The sequence below is a fragment of the Macaca thibetana genome, chromosome 16, assembly GCF_024542745.1.
Source record: "Macaca thibetana thibetana isolate TM-01 chromosome 16, ASM2454274v1, whole genome shotgun sequence".
Taxonomy (NCBI): Eukaryota; Metazoa; Chordata; class Mammalia; order Primates; family Cercopithecidae; genus Macaca; species Macaca thibetana.
In genome coordinates, this window is record NC_065593.1 from 65,424,420 (window position 1) to 65,442,460 (window position 18,041).

Below are 18,041 nucleotides of genomic sequence, written 5' to 3' on the forward strand. Positions count from 1 at the left end.
CATAGAGAAGTTAAAGAACTTAGCAAAGTCACACAGGATTTGTGGCCTGAGTTCCCAGGTCTCATGGCTACCCCCACCCCAGCCCCTCCGCCTTGCCTCTCAAACCTGCTCACCCTGTCCCCTAAACCCGCTCTCCCTGCCCCCCAAACCCTGGACACCTTCTGCTTGCACAGCTGCTTCTGCTCGCCCACCAGGGCTGCGATGCTCTCCCGGGCTGCAACCACCTCGGGCGGCTCCAGGATGTCCGGCTGGTCATCGCCTGTGTCTGAGTCCTTCTCACTGTCGTCCTTAGCGTAGCACTCCTTCCGCTGTTCCTCCCGCCATTTGAGGGCCCTGCAGGACTTCTCATGCTTCCAGCTGCCACAGCCCCACCCAGAGAGACAGGGCATTCAGGCCATAGGGGCAGAGCACAGTGCACAGCCACAGCTTATGCTCCTGTGTCCCAGGCACAGGGGTGGGGCCTGGAGGGTCCCGGGCCGGGGGCTTACCCGGCGATGGTGAGCAGGTGTCGGGAGGTGTCAATCTGGACCTCCATGGCACGGTTCTCCAGTTCCAGCAGGCGCCTCCGCACATCCATCTGCTCCTGGAAGGCGCTGACGAGCTGCTCCCGAAGCTGTCCCATGCCAGCCTGCTCACCCTGCCCGCTGTGCAGCTGGACCTCAGCTGCCGGTGAGGGTGGTTAAGGTAGAGGAGGAGGCAAGTTCAGCTAGGAAAGCCTGGGCCCACCTGGGGCCCTCCCCTCCCTTTCTTCCCAACTCAGTGCTCCCACTTCCTGTCCAACTATTTCCTCCAGGAAGACCCCCTAGATTACTACCTCCTCCCACATCCCACTCCCACATTGAATCTTCAAGCTGTTGCCCAAAAGCGATTTCCAGCTCCTTGGTATGAACTGGGCTCCTGCTAACCTTTACAGCACCTCTGTGCCAACAATAAAAAGGGGTGCCCTTAGAAACTTTACTGTCTGTGGCCAGGTGCAGTGGCTCACACCTGTAATCCCAGCACTTTGGGAGGAGGCCCAGGCGGGCAGATCACCTGAGGTCGGGAGTTTGAGACCAGCCTGGCCAATATGGCGAAACCCTGTCTCTACTAAAAATACAAAAATTACCCAGGCGTGGTGGCGGGCACCTGTAATCTGAGCTACTTGGGGGGCTGAGGTAGGAGAATTGCTTGAACCCGGGATTCAGAGGTTGCAGTGAGCCTACAGCATGCCACTGCACTCCAGCCTAGGCAACAGAGCGAGACTCCGTCTCAAAAAAAAAAACACACACACACACACACACACACACACAACTTCACTGTCTGCCCCTCTCTTTATATTAGTAATTATTTTTTAAAAAAGAAGCCTTACTGTCTGTTGGAAAACCATCACAGCAAATATGCAGGTCTATAAGGAAACAGAGCCCATTCCGGTGGTGCAGGCATGACCTCGCAGTCCTACGCCAGAGGCCTTGGTGTGTGCCCTGCACAACTAACTCATTGCTCACATGCCTCTCCCTTGTGGGATCCCACCTACTCTTCCAAGGGGGGTTGTAAAATGGGGTTGTGATCTCTGGCAACTGTCTGAAGCAGAGATCACAACCCCATTTAACAGTCGAATGCTAGGAGGCTCAGAGCTGGTGAGTGCCTAGCCCAACCACCCAGCCAGAAAGAGCCCGATTCTGGATTTGAACACAACATGGCCTGATCCCAGAGCAACGTGAGGCCGCCTGGAGGGGGCTGCCACTCACATAGACCCACAGGCGCACCTTGGATGTGGTGGATGTCACCCCGATCCTGCCGGCCCCGGGCCTGTCCCCGCCCAGTCTGCTCATCAATCTTGCACTTGAGTCGCTGGATCTCGCCCCGCAGGTCAGCGATGATGCTGGTGTACTGGGCGATGTGGTAGGAGACGTTCAGCAGGTTCTGCTTCACCTGCAGGGAACATGTAGGGAGCGGAGGGGATGCAGTCACCCCGGGTGCCAGGCCCTGCCTCCGTGCACTCACCAAGGCCTACCTGCAGGGGCTGCCTTTCTTCCCCCCGCCTCTCCCAGTCTTTCTAGCTGATAGTAATGGCCTCCTTTCCTCCACTTCCGCAACCTCTTGTCACAGTCACTGCTAGAACTCATCAACCTTCAGTAGCTTCCTGAAGGAATGAGGGAACGTCCTCATTCCTCCACCCATTGTTGAAGGGCCACCCCCATCTCTGTTTTTCTCTGGGCTCACCGTTCCTGCATGAACATCTCGCTCCAGTCGAAGACCTGTCCTGCTCTCCCCATGCCCACCACAGATGCTATCCCCTTCCTGCCTGTGGAACCTGTGCCCTCCCTGCTCCTACCCTTCTGGAATGTTTTCTCAGCCTTCAGGGTCCCACTTACAGTCTCCAGAGAGTTCCACTGGACCCCAACAGCCCACCCCCACCTCCTGTTCCTGTCTTGCCCCAGCACCTACCATTGGCATCATTTACCTGCTATTAGTAATATTCTGAACCATCACTGAGCTCTTTCAAGAATGTGTCTCCCATCCCCCATTGAGGGGTTGGAATAAAACTTAAAGCCCTCAGGACAGCAGCTGGCAAGTGTTAGGTGTTGGGAGAATTTCCCTGCATGCTATCATACATGTATCCATTCCCACTCCTCTGCACACGAACAGGCAGAAATGGATTTCTAAGTGGATGGCAAGGGTTCCGACATGCTTACAGACAGGTAAGGACACGGACTTGGAAACTGGGCAGATCTAGTTTCCATCCTCAGCGCCATCACTGACCAACTGGGAAGTCACTTAACTTCCTTAAACCTTGCTGTCCTAATCCGTACATGGGAACAGCAGTAACACTGCTGCTTTTTGAGGATCAAAGGAGGTAGCATGTGAAAGGGCTGAGAGCAAGGGCTCAGTGAAGCTTGCCTCCTGTGATGACCGTCATGAAGAGGTGCTTTGGAAATGCAAAGGTCTAAATGAGCATCTGAAGACGAGGAAGGTAAGAGAAGAGGGGGTGAGGCAGGGGGAGCACAGTCCTGGGACTGGAGGAAGCGGGGACCCTTGGGAGCTCTCGGCTTCCAGGCAGAGGAGCAGGGTTTGGAGGTGCAGGGAAAGTGTACAGATGACAATCAACTAAGGAATGAGGCCAGTGCAGCAGTGGCTGGTTCCAGAGAGTGGGGTGGGGTGGCAGGGATCAGCCCAGGGACTTGAATCTCAGTCCAGGAAACTGTGTCCTGGTGGAGAGTCCAGGGGCCCTCACCCTAGTCTTGATGTTCTTGGCCCGGCCGGCGTAGGTCAGGGTGTTCCGGGACTCCTCGAAGGCACTACTCGCAGGACTGATGTGAGCAATCATCACTGTGCGGCTATTTCCTCCCAGAGAGTCCTGGATGGGAGGTGGCTGTGGTCAGTGGGAACTGCCTCCCCAGGCCTTCCTCCTGCCAGGCTGTTCACAATGCCCTCCCTGGCAAGTGTAATCTCTCTCTCTCTTTACACTCAAGGGACCCGGCTGCTGAGCGTCATATGGTGTGAGGCTTGGGAGGAGGAAAGCCCTGCTCCAGCAATTACCAGCTGTGTAAACTTAAAAAAGCTCCTTCACCTCTTTAGTTCATTTTTTTTTTTTTTTTTTGAGACAGGGTCTCGATCTGTCGCCCAGGCTGGAGTACAGTGGTGCTATCTCGGCTCACTGCAACCTCCACCTCCCAGTTCCAAGCAATTCTTGTGCCTCAGCCTCCCGAGTAGCTGGGACTATAGGTGCCTGCCACCACGCCTGGCTAATTTTTGTATTTTTAGTAGAGATGGGGTTTCACCATGGTGGCCAGGCTGGTCTTGAACTCCTGACTTCAGGTGATCCACCTGCCTTGGCCTCCCAAAGTGCTGGGATTCCAGGTGTGAGCCACCACGCTGGGTCTTCCTTGCTTTTTAAGGGTACAGTCCTTTTGCAGTTGTCCCCACCTCCCCGGCTTCTAGGTGCAGTCATGACGGCAGCTGATGGCAATGTTAAGTAAGCGGTGACTCTGATATTAGACCAGGGAGGCCTCTGACTGGATCCTACTTCCAGCACTTACTAGTGTGAGCCCTTAGGAACGTTACCTAACTGCATTGTGCCTCAGTTTGCTCATCTGCAAATGTAATCCCTCACACTCATAGAGTTGTTGACAAGATCGAAGGAGCTAACAGAGTGAAGTACTGAATTCAAGAGTCCAGACAGGAGTGGACGCTCAGTGATGCTGCTATAATTTAAGGCCAAGGACACCCCTGCACAAAGGAGGCCACCCCCAAACAGCAGACCTGTGGGGCCATGAGGATGACTACCCACCTGCACCCCCAAATCTAGACGGTTCTGACCCACAGCCCTGGGTGGGGGTATCACGTGCTCCTCTCCCTTCCCGTTGCCCAGCCTTTGGTTAGGGTTGCCAGATAAAATATGGGATACCCAGTTCCATTTGAATTTCAGATACACAACTAATTTATTTTAGTATAAGAATATCCCAAATATTGCATGGGACATATTTACACTAAAATAAATTTTGCTGTGTATCCTGAAGTTGGAATTTAGCTGGGTGCCCTGTATTTTCATTTGTTCAATCTGGCAGCCTCACCCTTGGTGCCCAGTGCCCAGGCCCAGCTGTGGCTGGTACCTTCAGGAGTCGGGTGAGCTTGCTGTCGCGATAGTTGATGTACTTGTTGGTACCCTTGTCGCTCAGGGCATTGATGCAGTTGCCCAGTGCCAGCAGTGAGCGGTTGATGTGGGCCCCCTCCTTCATGCGCTGCCCACGATTCTGTGTCTAGGGGGCGAGCAAAGGGCACAAGTATGGCCTGATGAGGCCGGGGACTGGGTTTCTCCCCAGCCACCCCATCGATGACCTGGTGATCCTGGGTAATAAACCCCCAAGGACCTTGTGGCCATCCTCCCGCCAAGGCCATTGAGGGCATCAGAGAAGGTTAAGAGACCCGGAGGCCTCTGAACAAGAATGATGGGCTGACAGCTTCTGAGGAGGGCTGAGATGGCCGGCTCTCCCCAGGGCAGGTGCCGTGGCACAGCCTGACACACAGTGCCATGGATGAGATGGGAGCGAGGTTGCTTTCCAGGCAGTCAGTTGGGAGCCAGCAGAACCACAGGCACTCCAGAGGGTGCTCCAGGGAGCAAGGAGGGAAGTACATGCACACGCATGCAGAATGTGCATGGTGGCGGCGGAGGGCAGGTTCCTCTCCTTTTCTTGGGCCTGCAGGAGCATGTCAAAGCCGAGGAGGCCCTTCCTGCAGCTCCCCGTAGGAGGTGGCTCTGCCCAGCCTGGCGAAGCCAGGACCAGCTGGCTCCAGTGGCTGAAGGGCACTCTCCTCCCAGGCCTCTCCTCTGTATGCCTTCCAGGAAGCCCCCTAGGCTTTACTGGATGGGAGGGGTGAGTTTCTTGAAACTGCCCCATTCAGATCCGACCCCACATGTTCAAACACGAAAGACTGTTCATTCTTTCTGGTGCTGTCATTCCCCTTGCATTTGTTCCAGTGCCAGCAATGGTGACATCACCCAGCCTCATTGCTCAGGTGACCCTAAAACCCCCAAGATTGCCTGCTCGAGGGAGCCCAGACCTACACCAGCGGGGTGGTGCTGCCACCAAGGCTGCAGAGCCCAGCAAGCAGGGCTTCATGGGAGGGGACAAGGATGCTGCCACGAAGCCAAGCTTCATGAGAGGGGACAAAGATGCTGCCAGAAATGGGTGACGGGGACCTTCTCTTCGTGATGTGACTGGCTGGGTCGTCTCCCAGGATGTCCCAAGTCCCCCCCAGTCAGGGGATACTTGTCTCTCCCTGCCTCCAACTACTCCTTTGGGCCCATTCATTGTCTTCCCGGATCTCTCTCCTAGGGCAGCCGGTCTCCTTCCCTGGAGAAACCCCCATCCTCCTTCCCCTTCCCACAAGAGCCCCTTGGCTCTTCCTGGGATGCCCTACCCCATCCCCCCCCACCCTGCTCCTCTGGGACGTTCCTCACTTCCTTAACCCAGGGGTCTCCACTCATCCCCGCCACCTCACTGTGACATCCTCCCCGCTCCAACTCCTAGGAAGCTGAGATGCCGGTGTCCCTGTCCCCACCTCCCAAACTTTCTCCCCTGTTCCTGTGGTGCTGGCCTCGCATGGAAGTCACCGTCCCTCCCCTCCGCTCCTCCCTGGGTCAGCCCTCCCTCCTCTGCCCAGCCCAGGTTCCAGCCTCACCTGGGAGGCGCGCTCCGAGCCAGCCAGGTCGACCATGAACAGGCGGCCCTGCCGCACCTCCTGCAAGATGTTCTTGACCCGGCTGCGCTGGCGCACGGCCACCTGCAGCACCGCGTGGGAGCGGGAGGACGTCTGGTTGGCGGCCGTGGGCTCCTGGGTCCTCTGCCGGTTCCCCTTCATCAGCAGCTGCATGATCTGGGTGGGAGGGAGGAGAGGCAGCTCTTAGCGACTGCTGGAGATGCTCCAGCAGAGGAGCCCGAGGGGGCTGGCAGGGAGGGTCCTACTTCTGAGCAGTTGGGAAAGGGCAGGCTGGAATGGGCTGGGCTCCGTGCACCAAGAGGCCTGGGGTGAGCTCGGCTCTCTGGAGGACAGGGTCTCTGGGTAAATGGAGAGGCAGTGTTGCCTGGTTACCCTCCCAGGGTCAGCGTGGTGGGGGCATTGGGGCAGGTGTGAGTCCCCTCCGTGCTGCCACTCAGGGTTCTGTCTGTCCCAGCCTCAGCTGAGGGGGCAGCAGCTCCCTGGCTTCAGTCCCCGCCCCTTCTGCCCCTCAGGCGGTGAGCTTCCTCTCAGTGGCTCCTGGCTGGCCATACAAAACTCGCCTCCTTGGCATTGATGGTGGAGACTTCGGTGATGCCGGCCACCTGGATCACCCCCTTGGAGTCCTCCCGCAGCTCCAGGTAGCCCAGGGAGGGGTTCAGCAGGTCCCGGATCATCTCATTGTAGATCTGATGGGACAGGTGGGGGAGGGATGGGGGAAGGGAGTCTAAGGCAGGAGATCAAGGTCAAGGCCGAGTCCCCTTTCCTTTTGTGCAAGAAAGGGACAAAAGTTCACACTTCCTGAGCCCAGGCTCCTCTCAGAAGAGCCCTGACTAGGAGGAAAGGCCCTTTCTTTCCTATGGGGTCAAGGGCTTCAGCATCCACAGGAAACATCGGGCTGCTGGAGCCATGGTTACAGGAGGCTTCAAAACCAAGGATCACTCCTTTCCAGACAGGGTGGGCACCGGGCAGTGCCCTGAGTTTGAATCCCCACCCCCTCACTTACTGTGTGACATTGACCTACTTGCATGCGGACCTGACCAATGACCAGAACCCCCTTCCCCCACCCGGTGAGGAGCCCTGTTCATTGCTAGGCAACCCCTATGCTCTTTCTGGGGGCACCCCCACCCCATAAAGCGAGTCTTGCTGGCTGAATCAACACCTTGTTGGCCAGCAGCTGCTGGTGCTCTGCCTCACTGCCTCCTTAAGATGGCACCCAGGAGATTATCAGCTCCCGGAGGAGCCAGACGAAGTCCAGCTTCCCACCTCTTCTGGACTCTGTGTGTTTCCCCAGCCCCTGATATCCCATCACTGTCTGGTGATAGTACTCCCACGGGGTGGGCACCAGGAGGCTGTGGCTGGGTGGCAAAGGCCCATAGGTTCCAGCCTGTATGTGTATGTTCAGTTTTCACTGTACCCACACACAGAGTCACTGGAGGCAGCCTGGCAGGGCAGACAGGGTCTGCTCTAAGGAATGGGCCCGTGAGGATGGTGAGGTGAGGTGGTGAGCCTGGCACAGGGCAGAAGCTGCAGGGTCCGGAGTTTGAATCTCCACCCCCTCGCTTACTGTGTGACATTGGTCTAGTTGCCTAACCTCTCTGATGAGCCTGCAATGTTTATAAAGTGGAGCTCACAATAGGCATGTGGGAGGGCAGCAGTAATGAGCGCCCTGAGAAGCTGCCCAGTGACCAGCCCCAGGGAGGTGGGCCAGCCCCATATGAGCCTAGGCCGGGGGACTCACCTCCAGGTAGGACATGGAGACCTCATACTCCATGTCGTTGCTGGTCTCCTCGATGGCACGGAAGAGGTCATTGAGGGTCCGAACGTAAATGCCGGGCTCCTGGTCTGTGCCCAGCATGGTGTAGGTTTTCCCACAGCCTGGGGCAGAACAAGGTGGAGGGTGACCAGGGTGGAGTCGGGAGGGAGGCCTTGCTGGGCAGGCACTCCTGGAAGCCAGGGTTTGTCCTCAAGGCTGGGCCCTCTCAGATGGCCAGAGAGGTGGTGGGGAGCAGGGCGGATGATGCCCCTGGCTCGGGATGGGGCTTCTGGGGCTGGAGGGCCCTGGGTGAGATTTGGAGCAACCACATCCTTGATTCCTGTCCCAGCTGGGGTCGGACTAGTTGGAGGGTGACGGGGATTACAGGAGCATTGCAGTCCTCGCCCACAGTCTGGACGTTCCCCTCACCTGTGGGGCCATAGGCAAAGACAGTGGCATTGTAGCCTGAGATGACGCCTTCGATGAGGCTCTTGGTGGTGGCCTGATACACCATCTCCTGTGAGGAAGGAAGCCTGTCAGGGGCTGGGACACAGGCGGGGCACAGCACAGGCACCCACTAGCTCGTCCTGACCTCTGATAGGAGAGGCTTCTGTCCCTGGAGCCCCAGCCCCAAGGTGAGTGGGGGTGGGGGGTGGGGTGGGGGAGGGAATGTCTCTGTTTACACTCACGGTGGGGGACACCAGACTGAAAGAGAGCCCAGGACACCTGAGACGCCTCCCTGCACAGCTGCCTCCTGGCCCCCAGCCCTGAGGATGCATCACATCTGTTCCTGGAAGCATCCCACAGATGGGCAAGATGGGGGTCCCCGAGGAGGGTGTCAGCTTCGCCAAACCCACCCTCTGTCCCTGTCCTCGCACCAGATGGCCTTCAAGCTCCTTTTCCAGCTCGGTAGGAGCCAAGCGAGGTGTACTGTGTAGGGTGGTGTCTGAGTGCCAATGCCAGTGCATCCGTGCAAGAGGCCGGGTGTGTGGGCCTTGTGTGCATGAGAACCTTCCTGAATGGGGAGGGCTCAAGGAACAGAGGGTGAGCAGGTGGAGTGGAGGCTGAGGTTCAAAGGCAGGGACCCTGGAGGGCCCCTCCTGAGTGGGGCTAAGGGTGGGGAGGGGCTCCTGCATGTCTCCAGCCCAGGCCCTCCCTCACCTGGGTGGCAGTGAAGTCAAAGGCCACGTCGAACAGGTAGGACTTCTCCCGGGAGCGATGTGCTCGCAGGATGTCGTCGGGATCCTCCATTGGGTCCATGAGAACCACCATCTGCAAAGGTCCCCGGAGGGAGGCCCACGGTCACCTGGGATCCCCGGGTCCCCATGAGGTCAACCCTCAGGGATTAACAAAGTTAACCCCTTTGTTGATCAGAGTTAACAAAGCCCGTCTGGGCTCTGACCCTAGCCCAGGACGTGGGCAAGGGATGGGAGGGGCCAGAGGCCAAAGTCCAGGTCCCAGGTCCCACTAGAGGTAGGTCTCAGAGCCACAACCCATTCCTGTCCTCTTCAGCTTTCCCGTGTCGGGTCAGGCTCGCCATCACCTGGCCTTGGATGCCCAAAGGGGACACCTTCCTGACAACAAGCAATTACCCCTGCAAGGCCGGTGCAGCCCTAGGGGAGCAGAGCACACACAGGTGATGCCCAGGTTACCACGAGCCCAGACCCTGGGGGCCTGCCCCTCACTGCAACACCACACCCCATGCTGCCTCTGCCAAAGAGGAGCAACAGCAGAATGGAGAGCATCTGTCAGGGTTCATTTTGTGTCAGGACCTGTTGCAAGCACCCACACATACAGTGTCTTTTATTTATTTATTTTTAAGACGGAGTCTTGCTCGTTGTCTAGGCTGGAGTGCAGTGGCGTGATCTCGGCTTACTGCAACCTCCACCTCCTGGGTTCAGCGATTCTCCTGCCACAGCCTCCCGAGTACCTGGGACTACAGGCGCATGCCACCTGTATTTTTAGTAGAGATGGGGTTTCTCCATGTTGGCCAGGCTGGTCTCAAACTCCTGACCTCAAGATCCACCCGCCTTGGCCTTCCAAAGTGCTGGGATTATAGGCATGAGCCACCATGCCTGGCCTCACAGTCTCTTTTAACCCCAGCCATGACCCCAGGCTAAGGCCAGCTATGACTCCCAATCAGGGTCCAAAGGAGTCACACCCCCCAGGTCGTCACACATCAGCAAGGGGAGACCCAGGGTGCCAACCAGGCTCTGAGTTCAAAGTCCACTGACTCCTATCCTCCTCCTACAGCCCTGCCTGCCCTGCCTCACCCCTTCAGAGCAGACCCTGGGGTAGGGCAAAGAGTTGCAGGCAGCTGGGTGAGGCGCGAGGTCAGCACGCTGGGCTTGGGGAGCTCCACTTGCGACTGAGAGCGGTGAGGGAACTGCACCAGTGGTCCTTTGCAGCTTTGAGCCTGAGCTGGGAGTGGAAGGGAAGCAGAGGGGCTTGGGCTGGCAGCCAGGACAGGGCATGGGTGGGCCAATCCCAGCTGGGGCTCCCCTCCCTGCAGGGTAGGAGTGGCAGCACTGTGTGTGTGTGTGTGTGCGCGTGTGCACACCTCCTGGCATGTGTGTTGAGACACAGAAGGGTCCTGGGCGGGTTCTTCCCCTCCTCCAAAGGTGACTGACTTTCCACTCTGACCCCGCCTCTGCCCCTGTGCCCTTGGTGTGTGCTGAGCCTCGTCCCGAGCTCTGTGCAGAGATGCAGAGGAAGGAGGCTGCATCCCTGCTGGGGGCCCTAGTCTAGGGTAGGCGTGGGGACAGAGTCAATGCCAGACTCGTGGAAATAACAGGAAACATTCAAAGATGCGTGGGAGGCCGGGCGCGGTGGCTCAAGCCTGTAATCCCAGCACTTTGGGAGGCCGAGACGGGCGGATCACGAGGTCAGGAGATCGAGACCATCCTGGCTAACACGGTGAAACCCCGTCTCTACTAAAAAAAAAAATACAAAAAACTAGCCGGGCGAGGTGGCGGGCGCCTGTAGTCCCAGCTACTCGGGAGGCTGAGGCAGGAGAATGGTGGGAACCCGGGAGGCGGAGCTTGCAGTGAGCTGAGATCCGGCCACTGCACTCCAGCCTGGGCGACAGAGCGAGACTCCGTCTCAAAACAAAAAACAAAAAACAAAAAACAAAAAACAAAGATGCGTGGGAGGGCTTGAGTTTGGAGGATTTAGGATGAGGGGAGCAGGGGCAGCAGAGGATAATCAGGGCAGGCGCTGAGGCCCTTGTGACCTCTTATTGGCGGTTGGGCCTGGGTATAACCTGCCTGAGCCTCCGTCTCCTCCTCTGTCAGATGGGACAGCAGCGTGATCCACCTGCAGGGCTGGGAAGACCCTGCAACAACGTGTAATGTGCTTGGGCACAGGGCCGGGCATGTGCCGAGAGCTCAACAGTCTTTGTTCAAGGGGCTGTTAAGAGGGCAGGGGTGGAGACTGAGAGTGGCCACCTCCTTCCCACACCAATGACTCTGCCATCAAGTCGAGGCCCACAACCCCACCCTCACCGTGGAGAAGGTCACTGGGATTCCATGGGCCCTGCACCTGCCTGAGGTCCCTTTGGACCATAGTCCCTGTCCTTCTCATGCACCACCCCCAACCACTGCACCGTGGAGGTGCCCCCTGAGAAGCAGCTGGCGCCTCTAAATGCTGCTCTGTGCCTGGGGATGCCTGGGCTCCCTGGGGTCCTGGCTCGTGCCAGCCAGGGGAAAACGAGCCACCACTGTGCTCTTCATGAGAAGGGAGGACGCTCCCTGGGGCCATGGGTGCTGAACGGAGTGCATGACGGCAGCCTCAGCCAGCATGGGCGTCTCACGGGTCCCCTCTTTCAGTGGGAGGGAAGGGGGCGAGGGAGGTAGGGCATGGGCAGCCTTCATTCCCAGCCCCCTCCTCCCAGCACAGAATCACCGTGATCATCGTGACTGAACCCTTCGACTTGAGTCATCACGATGATGATTCTCAGATGGGGAAGTTGAGGCACAAAGTCATGTTGCTAGGAAATGGCAGAGCCAGGACTGGGGCCTGGCAGTCTGGGTCCTGGCTGGCACTCTGCCTACCCTCCTAAACCACCTCTTATGCACACACTTCCACCCCTACTCCCACGGGGGGCCTTGTGGGGTGGGGTAGGTAGGGGAGTTCCCACCCTATTCCTCAGTAGTTCCTGTAATTCCAGGAAGTCCCAACACCCACAGTGCGCATTAGCCTGACCTAATTCATAACCGGGGATAAGATACTGTCCAAGGAGCTAAACTGAGTCCTAACAGCGGGCAGGACACTGAGGAGGGTGGGCTGTTATGGGGTGCCCCATGGAAGCAGAGACAGGGGCTATGCTCCCTTCCTGGGTCAGCAGGGGAGCCAGGGCTGGTGATAGTCCCAAAAAGGGCTTGGGAACAGACAAGGCATGAGGGGTGGCCGCTCGGGGTGAGGAGGCAGCAGGCAGCAGGCAGCAGAGCTGTGAGCACAGCTGGGCTCCGTGGATCCAGGAGGTCCTCGTAGGTCCCTCTGGGTCCACCCAGATCGAGCTCGCGGATTTAGGACGCCCAGTCCCAGGAGGATGACAGCCCTGGGGCTCCCACCAGACTCCTGCAGCATTCTACGTGTGCCCTGGGTCAAACCCCCTTCCTGCACCACCTGGACTCCAGGCTCATACCTGTGCTCACTGCATCGAAACTAACCTATCACCGTCAGGTATCCGGCAAGGCCCCTTCTGGGATTCTCAGTGGAGGAGGGGAGAGGGAGGCGGCTTTCCAGGAGGCCTGACCCTGGCAGCCTCATGTGGAACTCTTTCCCAATCAGATGGGATTCCAGGTCAGCCAGCTACAGGAGAGGGCTCTAGATAGGATGGACCAGGGGGCTTTGTGCGGGGAAAAGAATGAGGCCACTCACTCAGGCTCCTTGCCAGCTGGCCAAAAGCTAGGTGGTCACAGTGAGCCTCTTCCAGGATCTGGACCCTGTCCCAGGCCCCAAAGCTAGCAGCATGAGCCCTGCTCTAGTGTCAGACCCGATTGAAGGTAAAACCTGGCTCCGAGTTCCCCAGTACAGGTTCCTATGCGACGCAACCAGAACCCAGCCAGCTGCTCACACTCTTATCTCAATGCCAGCGGTCCTGTGGACACAGGCAGGACCAGTGGCCTGAGGAGCACCCCCTGGGAGAGGGGCCTTCAGTGAGCAGCATGCACCAATGCCCATCCCACCCGTGACCTTCAGACAACCTCCAGACACTGCCAAGTTCACGGCGTCCTGGGCATTTGGTTCCTTTAGCTAACCAGGCTCCTGTAGTACAGTCAGCACAGCTGCCACGATCCCCGCTTAAAGAGGGCTTTGTCTGGGTTCCATCTGTCTGCGCTCCAACCCCCGCCCCACCCTCGAGAGCATCACCCTATTCCTGTCCCCTCTAGCACACAATGGAGCCCTTGTGCCCCTCCACCAGGTGAGCTGGAGCTGAGCTGGGGAGGGGTGGGGACAGGTGCTCTGAGCTGCCAGGGAGACCAGCACGGGGTGTTCAAGCCAGGTCAACACACTTGCTGAGCAAGGTTTCAGGGAGAGAGTGCAAAGGGAGCCCAGGTTTCCTGCCTTCCGACACTCAAGGATCATTTCAATAACCAGGAGAGTGCGGGAGTACAGGGAGGCACCTAATCCCACCCCTAGAGGAAGACTTCCTGGAAGAGGTGGCACTAACATTGAGTCCTAAAGAATGAGAGACGTGGAACGGAGAGAGAATTTTGGACAATTACATGAGCAAAGCAAAGAAGCAATGGGCAGGCTGTGGCACTGGTTCTCAGCTCAGATCACTGGGGTTTCTTGTGAGAAACACAGGGTCGGGAAGAGAGGGCTGGAACTTCACCTTCCATCCTCCACGCCAGGGATCTGCACTGCACAGACCCAAGAACTGATGTGTGCATCCACAGAGGCCAGCACACGGGTACCTCACCCACCCAGGCACCCCCCATCCCCATGAGCACACGCAGTCCCTCCTCGGGGAGGCTCCTCTACATCCTCTGAGCCTCCCTCTAAAGGCTCCCCTGGTTGGCACACAGCAGATGTCCAAGGGACGTGTGCTGAATAAAGCTGCCATTTATGGGGAGTGGTGATTGTGCCAGGCACGGTGCCAATGGCTTGGCGTGTGTTTTCCCTGACAGCTTAAGAGTGGGCACTCTTGGCAGATGTGGTGGCTCATGCCTGTAATCCCAGAACTTTGGGAGGCTGAAGTGGGTGTATCACTTAAGGTCAGGAGTTCGAGACCAGCCTGGCCAACATGGCAAAACCCCATCTCTACTAAAAATACAAAAATTAGCTGGGCATGGTGGCACGCTCCTGTAGTCCCAGCTACTTGGGAGGCTGAGGCAGGAGAATCACTTAAACCTGAGATGCAGAGGTTGCAGTGAGCCAAGATTGCGCCACCGCACTCCAGCCTGGGTGACAGAGCGAGACTCTGTCTCAAAAAAACAAACAAAAACAGAGAGGACACTCTTATTATCGCTTGCCTGGAGATGAGGAATCGGTTGGGTTAAGTAAATTACCTAAAGCCGTACTGCCAAGTGCAGAGCTGGGCAGATTCAGAGCTGTGGGTCTCAGAACCCAGGCTGCCCACCATGCCTCTCCAAGTGCACCAGTGGACAAACAGCTGCCTGGCTGGGGGGAACACCTGCTTGTCACAGGTGGAACTGTGCCCCCCCCCCAGATTTCATGTTGTGAAGTCCTAATGCCCAGTGCCTTAGAATGTGACCTTATTTGGAAATGGGGTTGTTGCAGGTGTAATCAGTTGAGGAAGGATGAGGTCATATTGGAGTAAGGTGGGCCCTTTATTCAAGAGCAGCCTGGCCAACATGACAAAATCCCATCTCTACTAAAAGTACAAGAATTGGCTGGGCGTGGTGGTGGGCGCCTGTAGTCCCAGCTACTTGGGAGGCTGAGGCATGAGAATCGCTTGAACCCAGGAGGCAGAGGTTGCAGTGAGCTGAGATTATGCCACTGCACTCCAGCCTGGGCCAGGGAGTGAGACTGTGTCCATAAATAAATAACTAAATAACTATAAAGCCAAGGAGGCCTGGAGCAAACCCTTCCCTGCTGCCGTATGGGTTGTGGACTTCCGCCTCCAGAACTGTGAGACAGTAGGTGGCTGTGGTTGAAGCCACCCAGTGCGTGGCACTTTGCTACAGCAGCTTGCAAACTAATACGACATCCAAGGCAGGCCCACCTGCCGTAGGGAGCTGAGTGTTGACACACCCCAGGTGGGGCTTCAGCCAGCCCCTCCCCCAGCCTTAAGCAGGTGGGCTGAGCGTGGGCATTCTCTCTCACGGCCTCCCGGGGAATGCATTCTCATGCTCGCCGCACACGGGGCACCTGTCTCTGGGAGGTTTCAATGGGAACTTTGCTCACATGGGAGGCGGGCAGCTTCATGCCAGAGTTCTGCCCCTCCAAGCCCATCTGCCGCTGCAGCTCCAGGCTTCCAACTCAGCAGAGGCTCTGGCTTGAGACTCCACCTCCATGGCCTCCTCTCCCAGCCCTGCTCTTAGTTCAATGCAGATTTTGACCTTTCCAGAGTTCCAGATGGAGTCGGAGTCTTTGAGTCTAGAAACTCAAGATCCTGTAGGGAAGTGGGGGCCTCAGGCCAGGGAGAGGAGGTCTCATCCATAAGCTGCGTCCCCATCAGGGGACCAGGCTCATTCCAAGCATCTCCTAGGTGAGAAATACTTTGCACATAGCATGTCACACTACTAAGCTGCAGCTGCATTTATCAGCTTTGCAGTTTTAACAGGATTCTTTCTGGCCCTCAAATGGCTGAGCACGGACCAGGCTTTCTCAGGCTTGGCACTGTTGACATTTTCGGCTGGATCATTCCTTGCTGTGGGGGCGGTTCTGTGCATTGTAGAATGTTGAGCAGCATCCCTGGCCGCTACCCACTAGATGCCAGTCGCACCCTTCCCCCTGGCTGTGACACTGCCAAATGTTCCTGGGGGCAAAATCGCCCTGGTTCAGAACCACTGACTTAGATCATTCCTCCCGCAGCCTCCAAGGCTAACGGCAAAAATCTCTGAGGGAGGGGGTGCCACCAATGAGGCTCAGTTTGACATTGCTGTGTGACTTTTAGGAAGCTCCAACACTTCTCTGGGCCTCAAGTTTTTCCCGGTTAGAAGTCAGGAGGACCAACAGGTCTGTAGCCTTGAGAAAAGAAATCATGTTATATCAACATCCCCATCCTACTCAGGAAGCCTCAGCAGAGAATCTGGCTCTGGCTTTATCTGCAGCCCAGAGGGCCAGGCCACAGCCCCTTCATTCTTACAAGTAAAAACAAACCATAACAAAACCTGATTCTAGGTGGACAGCACCCTTGTAAGGCTGTTCTGTTTTTGTTTTTTGTTTTGTTTTTGTTGTTTTTAAAGGAGAATTTGTTGCTGGTCATGTTTCTAGTTGTAAACATACCATCCTGGGAGTCCTCAATAAAGGCAACGCTGATCCCAGGAAGGGTGTCCCTGGGGCCTGTCAGCCTTTAGGCTGGATGGAGAAGGCCAAAGTTGACCCTGCTGAGCTCATAAAGCTTAGCTTCATGCCCAGCTGGCTGCTTAGGACACAGCCACACCTGGCCGATGTCCTGGTCAGATCCCCACCTTGTTACAGGATTCTGAGACCTGGAGGCTTAGGATGGGGAGCATGTATAATCGAGAATATACTAGGGCTGTGTCTCTCAAGGGGTCTGCAGATACCTTCCCCAGAGTCACCCAGGGAGCTTATAAAATGCAGATTCTCAGGCACTTCCCACACGCACAGAGTCAGAATCTGGGGGGAAATGGGCCCATAAATCTGCATGTTAACAAGCACCCTTCCTTGTATCCATCCAGACGCTGAATGTAAGGATCCTTGCAACCTAGAGGATTATGCACAACAGCCAAAAAGTGAGAACAACCCACATGCCTATCAACTGATGAAAAGATAAACAAAACACAGTGAATCCACACCTCGGACATTATTCAGCAAAAGGAGTGAAGTTCAGGTGACTGGATACAGTGGCTCACACCTGCAATCCCAGCACTTTGGGAGGCCAAGGCAGGAGAATTGCTTGAGCCCAGGGGTTTGAGACCAGCCTGGGCAAGATGGCCAGATCCCATCTCTACTAAAAATTAAAAATCGACTGGGCATTGTGGCATGTGCCTATAGTCCCAGCTACTCTGGAGGCTGAGGTGGGAGGATTCTTTGAGCCCAGGAATTCAAGGTGGCAGTGACAAAGTGAGACCCCCATCTCTGAAAAAAAAAAAAAAAAAAAGAATGATGTTCTAGCAGGAGCTATAATGTGAATGAACTCGAACTTCAAAAACATTAGGACCAGTCGGGCACAGTGGCTCATGCCTGTAATCCCAGCACTTTGGGAGGCCAAGGCGGGGGTATTACTTGAAGTCAGGAGTTTGAGACCAGCCTGGCCAACATGATGAAACCCATCTCTACTAAAAATACAAAATTAGCCAGACATGGGTGGCGCACACCTGTAATCCCAGCTACTCGGGAGGCTGAGACAGAAGACTCACTAGAACCCGGGAGGCAGAGGTTGCAGTGAGCCGAGATAGCGCCACTGCACTCCAGCCTGGGTGACAGAGCCAGACTGTGTATCAAAAAAAAAAAAATTAGGCCCACATACTACATGATTCCATTCACATTAAATGCCCAGAATGGGCAATATGGAGATGGATAGTACTTTAGTGGCTGCCTGGGGCTGGGAGGGGCTGGGAACACAGCGGGATGGCTAATTGGGGAGAGGTAAAGAATCCCAACCCCCTCCGCCAGCCACTCTCCACCAGCTCAGCTCTTCAGGGCAACAGGGCCAAGAAGCGTCCAGATGGTTGGTGTGCAGGGAGTTTCCCCCCTTGCTGCCCCCAGGCAGGCAGGTGGGCTAAAGACAGCTGCTCCCATAGCACTCCCAGGCTCGGGCTGACATCTGTCACCTTATACTTTATTTATCTTTCCCAACAGCCTCCCAGTTGCGTGGCTGCAGCACCCCCCTTATATTATCTCCTTTAATCCTCTCGACAGCTCTCAGGGTGGGTGGGGCAGGTTTCCTGTTCTCCTGTCTTCTGATGAGGAAGCAGAGGCCCAGGGAGAG

The 18,041-nt window shown here is 56.6% G+C and overlaps 1 protein-coding gene across 1 annotated transcript in view; it reads right to left on the reverse strand.

Annotated features, from left to right (window-relative positions):
• The window catches only part of KIF19 (kinesin family member 19), a 29,758-nt gene that overhangs the window by 4,795 nt on the left and 6,922 nt on the right, over positions 1-18,041 (reverse strand). Inside the window, exons 3-12 of the mRNA XM_050764518.1 lie at positions 9,116-9,226; positions 8,384-8,471; positions 7,940-8,076; positions 6,762-6,887; positions 6,163-6,357; positions 4,593-4,739; positions 3,215-3,337; positions 1,746-1,911; positions 489-663; positions 159-357 (exon numbers count right to left, since the gene is read on the reverse strand). Coding sequence (XP_050620475.1) covers positions 159-357; positions 489-663; positions 1,746-1,911; positions 3,215-3,337; positions 4,593-4,739; positions 6,163-6,357; positions 6,762-6,887; positions 7,940-8,076; positions 8,384-8,471; positions 9,116-9,226 — 1,467 coding nt within the window. The remainder of the gene's footprint in view (positions 1-158; positions 358-488; positions 664-1,745; positions 1,912-3,214; positions 3,338-4,592; positions 4,740-6,162; positions 6,358-6,761; positions 6,888-7,939; positions 8,077-8,383; positions 8,472-9,115; positions 9,227-18,041) is intronic.